General features: G+C 43.1%; 1 protein-coding gene and 1 pseudogene across 2 annotated transcripts; one reads left to right on the forward strand and one right to left on the reverse strand.

Annotated features, from left to right (window-relative positions):
• The first annotated feature begins 568 nt into the window (after positions 1 to 568).
• On the forward strand, positions 569 to 12,093 carry LOC124706814. 2 transcript variants are annotated; one of them, XM_047238481.1, is made up of 9 exons: positions 569 to 816; positions 6,767 to 7,609; positions 8,036 to 8,802; positions 9,257 to 9,536; positions 9,633 to 9,854; positions 10,383 to 10,556; positions 10,678 to 10,860; positions 10,964 to 11,077; positions 11,622 to 12,093. In XM_047238481.1, exons 2-9 carry the CDS (start codon positions 6,908 to 6,910, stop codon positions 11,919 to 11,921), a joined length of 2,742 nt encoding a protein of 913 aa, XP_047094437.1. In that variant the 5' UTR covers positions 569 to 816; positions 6,767 to 6,907; the 3' UTR covers positions 11,922 to 12,093. The 2 variants fall into 2 exon arrangements, with proteins under 2 accessions (XP_047094437.1, XP_047094438.1); XM_047238482.1 differs by lacking the exon at positions 569 to 816 and adding an exon at positions 1,009 to 1,103.
• LOC124648009 lies at positions 4,979 to 5,684 on the reverse strand (annotated as a pseudogene).
• Positions 12,094 to 12,302: the final 209 nt, after the last annotated feature.

The raw sequence follows: 12,302 nt of genomic DNA on the forward strand, positions 1-12,302 counted from the left end.
GTGGCGTGCGGCGCACGAGTAGCAGCGGAGGGGAGGCGACGACGAGCGGGGCCGTCGAACGCACCGCCGGGTGGCCAGTAGGCTAGAGTTAGATGATCTAGCCATTTTCATTCAAACTTGTAAAATATAATCAAATTTGAATGAAACTTTTATTTTGGTGCATCTTTATTGTTTTGGGGCCTATAAATGGTGGTGCGACTGGGCAGCGACACGCCCCAAACGTCCCCCAAACTCTCAAGCCGGAGCGATTTGGGGGCCGCATTGGGACGCGATGGGAGCATTTCCATCGGCGCTCCTAATAATGCTCGCAATAGCTCTATTATGATCATAGCGAGAGAAAGCACCCACACCAACGCTTTCCAAAAAACACCGGCATATTTTGGAGTCCCGTAAAAGCGCTGGCTCGCCCGGAAGTATCCTATTCGAAGGGCTTCGGTTGGGGTCGTCGGCGCCCCTTCAACAAGAACTTTACATCGAATTCCTGAAGTTTGAGGTTTTTTATAGGGCTCGGCGAAAATAACGGTGTGGAAATATCATCCCACCAGTGCCGACGCACTTGCCGACGCGCCTATTTGGGAAAATCCGGTGGAAGTCGGTGAGACGTTTTAACCCCGTGTTGCCTCAGGTTCGAGGAGGGCCGGCTTCTTGCATCCCCAAACCCCACCGACCGCTACTACTGCGTGCCCACGAACTCAATCACCGATTCAATCATTCCAGCGTGTGCAGCTCCAATTTCTTCTCTCTCCCCTCTTCCTGTCATTCCATCGATAGTTTCCGTCTCCTTCCATTGCGGGGGATTTGGCCTGGTAGATTAAGGTACATGCTGTTTCTCTTCTCCATTTCTTTTCCCTGTTCGGTTGACTTGTTTGATTGGTTCTTCCTTGTATGGGTTCGATTCGACTGGTGTCTGCGTTCGAATCAACTACATTTTTTTTATTTACCGATTTTTGTGTATTAGACATTTAGCATTTAATTCGCATTCAGTACTGTTGTACCGAGAAGAATGGGTTGTTGCTTGTTCTTTGTGGTGCTTCTAGAGTTCTCCTAATACTTCAATTTAGTGTAACCCCTTGGACAAATCCCCATCTTTTCTTCCCCAAAAGGTACCGATTTCTCCATCCCCGCGCTTTCTTGATACCTTTTGTTCCCCCATGAGAGTGGAAACTTTGGATCGGGGTCCTGGCCATAGCCTGGTCAAAGTCATATCTTTTCCCAGATCTCTTCATGCTACTGGCACTATTTTCATTTATTTTACTTTATTTTTATTCCCATATAGTTAAATTTGGAATGTGAGATGCATTTCGTCTCTGTCGTCTTTATTTTTGTCCGGTATTCTTCCTCCGATAATTGCTGTCTTTCTTGATCAGCACTAGTATTCTGTTTTAGGGGTCTTGCTAAAAATGCAGTTCATCTCCGGTCCCGTTCCCAAAGGGATTTGGGGTGCACCGAACGTTTGACCTCCCAGCCGAGTGCCCCAAAGCTCTTTTTAGTTCGGCGCGGCTCAATACGGTATCCGGCGCGCCAAGCCCGTGTCTGCTACAGGGGACACCGGACAGAACGAAAACCTGCGTAGTGACCGAAAACTTGCTTAGTGGTGGGCCTGATTCGTTAGCCACACATGGTTGCCGCGCACCCGTCGTCTGTCTCTGGCGAATACAATTTATTTCCGCGCAGCGACGGTGTAGTTTCCTAGACGTGCATCGAGACGTCTCGTCACGTTTTGTCCTACGTGCCGGCGTTAATGCGCGCCACAGCCCCCTCGCCTGCCTCCGGCGTATAAAATGGGGTGCTTGCTCATCGCCCCTCCCACACAACCCTAGCACCACACATCCACAAACCTAGCCGCCGCGACCCAACTTTCTCCAGATGCGCCCCATGGTGGGTTCAACTGGTCGTGGCCGCCTCGGCCGTGGCGGGGCAGGGGGGGGGAGGGCGGTCGGGCTACACGCTCGCCATCTCATGAGGAAGAGGACTGCCCCTGCAACAAGTACTTCAAGTTCGCCGTCTTCATCAGCGACGCCCCTTTTGGCAAGAAGAATCTCCCGGACGCGTTCGCCGAATTTCTCGCCGGCTGGGAGCCGGCCGCGGTGACCCTACGGGAAGTAGGCTGCAAGTTCTGCCGGTGGACCGTGGAGTTCTTGTTCGATGGGGAAAGCAAGATGTACCTCCACATTGGCTGGAAGAAGTTCGCCGGACCACGACGTCGAGGTCGGCTGCTTGTTGAACTTCTTCTACGAAGGCGACGGTGAGATTAAGGTCAAGGTGTATGACAAAGAGTCTTGCCGTATCCACTACCACAACGGCTCGGGGGACGACATCGACGACGACAGTAGCGGAAGAAGACTAGAGCCGACCTCTAGTGTAGGTTTTTTGTATGCCCTATATTGGTGTCTTCCAAGGTTTCTAGATGTTCTTCGTCCTCCGTTTCAATGTTTTTTTAATATAAAAGCGACAAAGCATCTCTAATATTATGAGTAAAGCGTTAATTTTAAATAGAAAATTGTTTTGGGATTGGTTTCGGGGAACGCGGCCGGAGAGGGACGTCCCCAAGCGCGGCACCAAGGTGCAGCGTCCCCCAAACGACCGATCCAACGCTTTAATCAGACACCATTTTGGGAAAACGACTTGAGATGCTCTTAGGGATCTTATTGAAATGCCGTTTTAAGGGTGGCTTTCTACATGTTAGCTAAATCTTGATCATCATGTGTTATTCCCTCGGAGTCATATACTTGTAGTTTATTAATTATTATAGTTCCATAGGTACTACTACCCCATGAACTATGTGCTTGTGATCTTTACAACTCCACATCAATTTAATCCGATCTGAGGGAGTATTTAGTCACGGAAAAGGAATAAGGGCCCGTCCGGCAAGTCCCGCTCCGCTCTGAGGCTGTAGCGCTCTACCGAGCGATCACCGGTCCTATCACCCCGCTCTGTGAAAGCTTGGGCTGCCAGCCCATTTCGGACAGATGAAGCCTGCTTAGGTGGTAGCATGCAGGTCCCGCCTAGGTAGGAGCGATCGTATGATGGGCTTTGAGCCTAGTAGTGCTATGAAGGCTGTTTGGCTCAATAAAGCTCACGCTTTTTCAATTGGAGCAATCGGAAGCTATGCACTATACAGCCGGATATTAGTGCTATATTTCTCATAACCGACGACACATACTAAGAAAATTTGTATCATTAAAGCAACATGTCATATGTCTCGTGGAACAAAAGTACCACATTTGCATATGTTTACAAATCAAAATATCATTTATTACATGGCGATGTATTGCTAAAATGCTCTGAATATTACCATATTACCAACTGAGAGCAATGGCGGTAGCTAGTAGATCCCTAATCTCATCCATGTCACGACCACTTGCCTCATTAGTTGATGATTCAGACGCACCCGCGGGAACTGCATATCACTTATACTGTTCGGGAATTGTTGGCACATAATTCAGGTCTCTATCACACCGTTCAAAATGAACATCTTCTCTGTCATGTGCAAGAATATAATTGTGCAATGTCATACATGCAGCAATGATCACCTTCTGGGTTTCAATTGAGTAACTAAGCATCTTAAGCAAAATTTGCCATTTCATCTTCAAAACTCCGAAGCCTCTTTCTATGCAATTGCGCTTGGCCGAGTGGATCTTATTAAACTTCTCTTTTGGAGTAGTTGGTGCTACACCTCTATGGAACTCCAGGACTTGATATCTCTCTCTCCTTTGTAAGGTGCGAGATATCCAAACCTGTTTGGATAGCCAACATCTACAAGGTAGTTTTCACATATAGAATAAGTCATATAAGTTTTCACATACATGCCATTAGTTGTAATAATGAATAGAATAAAGCTCCCCCTTTGGGGGATGGGGGAAGCTGGTCTGGTCCTTATCGATTGCATGATAGCACACTCGTTATGCATAGCCCCAGGTTGTCCAATTGAAGCATAAGTGAAATGCATATCAAAGTGCCATAACATTCATAGTGACCTGCCAGTTCTTCCAATGTATCTAACTTGATCATCCTCGGGAATAACAGCCCTAATATGGGTCCCATCAATTGCACAATGCAGTCTTTGAGATGTGGAAATGCCCTTCTATTGTTCTTAATCCTAGGATGCACTAGATGAAAATTTGGGTCCTTGGGCTTCATGTAGTGAGCGGCCATCTTGACGACACAAATGAGTACCTCATGAAATTTACGGTGGATAGTATCTGCTGAATGTTTGAAACGGTTTTGCGTTCTTCTATTTGTTTCACAACCCCCAAGATCCACAAGAACATAGCAAGAGACTCATAACTGCTAACAAAGATGGAATGTTTGAGGCCATACCGCTCCACCAACATGTCATGAAGGTCAAAGAAAACCTTTGCACTCATTCTCAACATCACGTAGGTCTCTCCGGGCGTGCCAATAGTCTCTCTTATAACCATCAAAACCCACTCAAGATAGATGTCCTAGGCGCGGCCTTCATCACCCAATTCTCGCAATACTTCCCAACTATGTTTGATGCACCTGAACAAATGATGGCAAACCATTTTTTTCTTCATTTCATAGTACTTGTCATCATCACTATCGCTATCCGATGACATCTGCACATATGCAACGAATAAGTCACCAAACATAAGTAAGCATCATACACACATTGTTCAAAAATAAATCAACAAACCAAATAGTGATCCATAGATAAATATTATCCAAGCACTTATTACAAGCCAAATAGCAACAAATGTTTCAAAAATGTGAGCAAATAGTTTCGACAACACATAGTGCATAAGCAATCATCACTTATACATAAAATAGAACCATCTACTTAGGATACTTGTTGCCATACTTCCTGAGGAGCCAACCCAACCGAGATGCAACACTCATGTGCAAAATCATCCCCCTTGCCTCTCTCTTCACAAACAAGTTCGTAGAAATGAAGCTACCTTCAGTTGCACCAGAAACAAGCACATCATTCATGAGGGATGTAACAGATGTGGCGTTGTCATTTTTTATGAAAGACTGATGAATGCGACTTCTCAGCAATATCACCAATCCTTGTATTCTGCTCCCGCATCACTTGTGCGGTCTTGGGTTTCTTGCTCTTCTCATGAACAAACTTTCCAAACCTCTTAACTCTTGAAGCACTTGCTCCTGCATCGGTAGGAGTTGGTGGTGCTTCGATATCCCCCAAATCACAATCATGGATGTTATCAACATTAATTTCAGCAGCTAATGTTGCACTAGAAGGGGGTGGTATGCCTGATCCAGGATTCCAATGATCAGTACCATCACTAGTTATGTCTTCAAACATGACCTTCAAGTTTTATTCATTGCGAAGTCCTTGCTTCCTAAACTTGCCAACACCTTTAATCTTCTGTAATACAAAAAGAGAACATTAGTTAATAAGAAAAGAGAATACATTACAATATGGAAAAAAATAAGGATGATAACTCACTTGCTTTGCCTTCTTCCACCACTTATCATCTTGTTTCACAGTGTTTCGCTCGTAGTCCCATTCCGCTCCAGTCCCACTTGTTCTTCAATTGGTCTCTCTTGTACTCCAGACCTGTTCTTATTCTGAACTGTTTGGCCACTTCCTCATATACATTGGGAGTCAAGTGAGTGTTTGGCCTATTTCCCATCCTCACTTGCCCAGTAAACAACTCGGTGATAATCCGAGTGTTGTCATCAGTCCATTCAGCGGCCATGATCAAAACTTGTCTATAAAAATCCACGTCACATTTTCTAGACTACCAAAAATTGTCTATAATTTGAATATTCAGAACTACGAAAAAATTATCATATAGAATGCATAGAGCGTAACACATCTCTGTAGAAGAAACAAGAAACAGAACCAACCAACCACCAGTATTCGATTTGCATAGCGCGTACCACAACTTTGTATACTACCAAAAAAATCTTATGTACTTCACTACCAGGAATATTTCATCTGCATAGCGCATAACGCATCTCTGTAAACGAACCAGAGGAGTTGAGATGAGGTCAGAGATGGGGTTGAGTAGGGATGCCACGACCAGGATCCTCACTATGGGTATCTGGACGCGGCGGAAGGGAAGTCGTTGTGGCGGCATAGAACCTGGAGGCGGCGGCCGGAAACTTGTGGCGGCGGCAGTTTAGCTCGGCGAGGCGGACAGCTCTGGCATGTGAGGTCCAGACGGCAGGTGGAATCGAAATCTTGCGTAGGGCAGATCAATTAACAGATGGTCTTGTTTTGCTGCCGGCGGCCGTGAGACTAGGGTTCGAGCGCCATGTGATGTTCTCGGGACAGAGATGAGAGATGAGAGACTAGTCTGATAAGGTACTGGTTAAAATCACTTATCGGTGGCAGAGAGCCGCAATTTCCATCCGCTCCGCTCTTTTCCTTTTCGTGAATCGCCGAAACAGTCGCTCTGCATTTTTCCTCAAAAGACTGGAGCACTCCTTCCGTCCAGATCCGCGGAAGCCCATGTGTTCGGGGCAGCTCCGCTCGCTCCGGCCACGGAGCCAGGAGCTGGAGCGTTGCCGAACGGGCCCTAATTGTGTATAAATCTTTTCTCGATTTTATTTTTTAAAAAAGTTCTTTATCGAGACAGCAGATTCTTTATCCTGTATTTATGGTGTCAACAGTTGTATTCATGAGATGGGTGTAGCTCTGTTGTCGGCCATCATTGTAATAAGTTCATCCCTATTTACATGTGCTGTAGGACTTGTTATTAATGAATGTTATATTTCATATACAGTAGCTGCATTTCTTCATTTGTTAGTAACTTAGTACAGTTACTGATTGCAGGATATGTGCTTCCTGCAAACAAAATGTATTCACCTGATCTGAATTTGATGGATAACTGAGACCGGAGCACAGTGAGGGTCCTGTCTTCATTCGGTTCTCAGATACCATCCATAAGCTCAGTCAGTATCTAGTGTTTCAGCAATGGTGCTTGGTCTCCGAACCAAGACAAAGAAGGATGCCGCCATCCATGTAGACTTCAATATCTTCATCCAAGAAATAAGCCCATGGCCCCCTTCTGAATCCATCAAATCTTTGCGCTCTGCGGTTCTCTTTTGGGAAAATGGTGAGCGAAATTCTGGGAAGACAAACACTGTTGCACCATCAATCGGGTCAGGTTCCACAGTAGGTAAGATTGAATTTAATGAGTTCATAAGCATACAGGTTGTTTTTCAAAAGGAGGGGTCATCCAAAAGTGGAAAGTGGCAGAGGAATCTGCTCGAGTTGAATTTATATGAACCGAGAAGGGATAAACTCAAGGGACAGCATTTGGGGACTGCAACCCTAGATTTGGCCGAGCATGCAATGTTTCACGAGGACGCTGCTGTTCCAGTGCCTCTCAACTGTAAAAGGAGTTTTAAAAGCAATGCACATCCTATGATTTATCTTCGAATCCAGCTGTTGGATGGGGATAGCTCGAGTGTTTCCTCCAGAGATGCATTATCCAAAGAGGCATCAGTTGATAAGGATTCAAAGGAATTTATGTCGGCAACAATGAGTGAGGAGTACACTGAGGATGCTGGGTTTGCTTCCTTCACTGATGACGATGAGGAAGAAACTCCATATCCGTACCGCTCTGATGGGAGTGTGCACACAGGTAGTAATAGATCCCAGGACTCTCTCAAGGTAATTGCTAAATACAGAGATTCGTCTTTACATGTAGATAGACTGTTGTCTGTTCACATCTTAGCTTGAAAAGTTCCCTTTTTTTATTCCAATAGAAAAGCAAAAGGTAGAAGCACTTGGGTATGGCATAGGGAGTTTTTACTACCATCATGTTTCCATTAGTTTATAAAGTTTGACTGATTGATATAAAAAGGAGTATCCATTCCTTTATTTTGTACACACCATTAATCTGAAGTCAAATCATTGCTGTTGATTGTACAATGCGTAGTATATCTCTTCCTTTACATTACTCCATCGGGTAAACACCATGTTACTACTTCCTGTAAGAACAGTAATGATGTAGTTTACCTCTGTTGTTCATTTATCTCCAATTAATATGGAATCTTGTTATTTTGCACCATATAAATTTAGTTTGAAAAATTCCAGGGAAAGGATGTCAGGGTAGTTGGTAATGAAGGCACCAGCTCATCACTGGATTCCCAGCATGAAGTGCCATCTTCCAGTACAAAAGTGAGGACTGAAGAAGTTGAAAATCATCCGATTCAAATTCAAAAGGCAAGCATCCATCCAGGGATGCTGTCTCTTTTATCAGATTTACCCAGAGAACAATCTCCATCTCTTCCACCACACAGTGCTCTCAGAACTGGTCGTAAAATGTCATTTGCTTATGGTATGACTGACTCCAATCAAAGACAATTTGGCGACAGAACATATAGCACTTTAACTAGTGATAGAGAAAAGAATATGAGGTTCAGTATGAGAGTTCCAGATGTTAACGGAAGTGCCATAAATAAGAAAGTTGATTCCCAGAAGGAAGAAGTGAATGAAGTTGATTCCAAAGATATCTTAATCGCTCATCATACTAAGGGCAGCACTGATAATGTAATGCAAGCCCAGGTGCCAATACGCATTTCAAATAGTCGAAGTGACAACAAAGTTCGAGAACTGGAACTTAAAGTTGAGATGCTTGAAACTGAGCTGCGGGAAGCCGCTGCTTCCGAGATAGGCCTTTATTCTGTTGTTGCAGAACATGGTAGCTCAGCAAACAAGGTCCATACACCAGCACGAAGGCTGTCTAGGCATTTTATTCATGCATTTAAAAACTGGCCCAGAGAAAAGATGGGAAGTGCAGCAAGGAGTGCTTCCTCTGGGCTGGTTTTTGTCGCAAAAGCTTGCGGATATGATGTTGCAAGGTGCATACGATTTCCTCTTGGGTTCAAATCTTCACATTTTAATGAATGCCTACTTTTTGGGGTGGAACAATTGACAATCACTTGATTACCTTTTACATGCATAACTTTATTCTCTTGTCATTATGTAGAGTACAGTACTAGAGGAAACTTCATACTCCCTCCGTCCCAATGCATGTGGTGCCCTTGTTTTGCGTGTCCAAACTTTGGCCATTAATTTGACCCATATTAAATGTGTTACTTGTTATTAGAAATATATACCACTAAAAACTTTATTTGAATACAAATTCATTGTTATGCTATGCATGACACATCACCTATGTTTTGTTGGTCAAATCGATGGTTAAACTTAAATATCGAAAAACGTATGCGCCACCTAAATAGGGATAGAGGTAGTATAATGTTGAAATATATATAATGTATTTTGATATCCGTATTCTGTAACTTTTCGAATCAGGTTGAGTTTCTGGCTGTCAAACTGTGTGGTGCTGCGAGCAATTGTTACTGAGACTTGTAAGCAATCGGACAACGGAAATAGCATTAATGCTGCTGATTATAATTCCAGCACAGCATCCAGGAGAAATTCTGCATCAATGTGGGAATCACTTAATCGGAAGAAAGGAAAACTGCTTTCACCTGAGTTTGATAACTGGGAAGATATTGACACGTTTATAGCTGCATTAAAAAAGATTGAATCGTGGATATTCTCACGGATTGTTGAATGCATTTGGTGGCAGGTTTGTTTCCTTTTTAGTTTAAACCCTTTGTTGCATCTACTTTTCTGTAGGATTTTGTTAAACTTTATGCATTGCATTTATTTTTTTGCTTTGCAGGCATTCACACCACATATGCAATCTGCTTATATAAGTAGTGAATCAAAGACTGGTTTGAATCTGAAGAAACGTTATGGAAAGATTACTGCTGTGGGCAATCAGCAACAAGCAACCTTATCAATAGACATTTGGAATAAGGCTTTCAAACAGGCATCAGAGAAGATTTGCCCAGTAAGGGCAGCTGGGCATGAATGTGGGTGCCTGCCTGTGTTGGCCAAACTTGTAAGCCTCATATGATCGATTAATAACTCAAAATTTTCATATTCTTAAATTTAGGTACTCCATATTTCTTGCATGTGATGATAAACTAGAACAAGATGTCTATTGAACTCATTGACATATTCAATGAAATTGTTTCCTCGAAGAGCCAAACAAGTTTTGTCGCTTGTATTTCACCAGAACTCACAATAAACATATGTGAAGCACTGTGACCACTGACCACCATGATTAGTGTCTGGAACTTTGGATGCTAAATCTGTCCATGAGCATGATTTTAAAACTTCAAAATTTTGTGATCTAATATTTATCCATGCATTTTACACCTGCTCTGCTTTTCGAAAAGTTATTCTACCTATATTGCTTCCTCTTATGTTTCACCCTACATTATTCCATTCTAGAAGTTTTTTAGGGTGCCAGCTCAACTGCATCTTCTCTTCTTGATTGAAACTCTAGGCACATATAATGAGTACATGCATTCTATATAAATCTTCTAAACTAGTACTAATTTCCAACAGTATTGCCCTTTGATAGGCGATGGAGCAGTGCATAGCTAGATTGGACATAGCAATGTTCAATGCTATTTTACGGGAGTCAGAAGATGAGATTCCAACAGATCCCATGTCTGATCCAATAACTGATCCGAAGGTTCTTCCCATCCCATCTGGAAAATTTAGCTTTGGTGCTGGGGTCCAACTGAAAAATGCTGTAAGTACAATTATGTGCATAGTGAGGTCATATCCACAGCAATGGAACTTGCTTATATGATTTATGAATCGTGATCAAGATTTGAGAGCACAAACTCATATATTTGTTATCGTGGTGGTAGATTGGCAGCTGGTCCAGAAGCCTTACCGACTTGTTTGGTATGGATATGGACGACTATCTAGAAGTTCAGAATGGGGATGGTGAAAATGGCATTTCTGAAATTCGCAAACCATTCTATTTTCTAAATGCATTAAGTGATCTCCTAATGATCCCCAAAGATGTGCTCATTGAAAGTAGGAAAGAGGTATGAGCTTATATTTTCTAATGAAGTATCTATATGAACTATTTACTTACCTGGTCAATTTGATGTTATTTCGTTGTAATGCTGTCGGTCTCAATTTTCACAGCTTTGTCCTACCTTTAGTTCATCGATCATAAGGAGTATACTTCATGGCTTTGTGCCGGATGAATTTTGCCCAGACCCAATTCAAGATAGTTTGCTTCACGCTCTAGAGTTGGAGGTTAGTTTATTATACCTTTGGATGCAATGAGAAAGTTAGTTCTTATGTTGGTAACAAGACTAATTATTTGAAAGGATAAGCACATAACTTGCTTCATTCCCCTGCAATTCCACAATACTGAAAACATCATATCAGTTCCATGACTATAAATACATCATGCTCCTGCCGGAAGGAGGTTTCGTTTTAAAGAACACCTGAGTACTTCTAGGACTGCAGATTCGTCATTTACTACTGGCATGGAGAAGTTTTTTTTTATGATGTAACACAGAAATCAGAATCTCCAAAACCTTTGCTTTTACTGAAACTAAATATGAAAATGAGCTCTTTGGAAAACAATATGGTTTTTATCGGATGGGAAGATAATATGTGAAAACTGTAGACTTTTTAAGATTGTAGCTTCAGATTATAGGTTCGTAGTTTCAGGAGGAACTACAATTAGGTAATAAATAACAACATTGGAGTTATGGACCAAAATGTAATTATCAGCACCATTTACACAGTATTGTACCATGGAAAATTAGCAAGAAATCTTTGGTATTGCCAGGAGCATCTAGAGGGCAGCGACAAGGGCATACAAGCGGTCCCCTGCAGCGCTTCTCCCATCTTGTACTCATACCCTGCACCTGGATCAGTCCTAAGCATCATTGGCGATCCTAGGAAGAGTGGATCGGCAGTCCTCCGTAAGTCCAACACGAGCGATGATGAGCTCGATGAGCTGAGCTCGCCATTGAGCTTCATCTCCAAGGCTCCAGCGAATCCACTTGCCAAGCTGAAGCAGATCAGCGGCTCCAACATGGCGAGGTACAGGCTCCTTCATGACGTGTGGAGGCTAGATGACCAGTAGTGGCTCACTAGTCCTAGCATCTTATGTCAGCTTATGTGTAACCTGTTGTATGTGTGTTCAGTCACCAGCACCAATGGGAGGGAGATGAAACACAACGTTTTGTCAAAATAATTTGGGTGCATTTAGAACATTCTGTTTTGCTTCAATATGGTTCTGGCTTTCCCAGACTGAATGTTGTGCGATCTCCGCCCACGATTCCGAGTCTGAGCTAACAAGCCCAAGCTAGGATGATTGCCACAGATGTCCAAAGAAATTTAGAGAACATAGTTCATCGATTAGCTACTTTCAGAGGAAGTTTCCAAGCAGATTCACAGTTAAGAAATAACCTCGTCAAGCGATCTACTTCGGATATGTGGCCTAGAGCCCACACTCGCCTACCGT

Source organism: Lolium rigidum, chromosome 4 (assembly GCF_022539505.1).
Source record: "Lolium rigidum isolate FL_2022 chromosome 4, APGP_CSIRO_Lrig_0.1, whole genome shotgun sequence".
NCBI lineage: Eukaryota > Viridiplantae > Streptophyta > Magnoliopsida > Poales > Poaceae > Lolium > Lolium rigidum.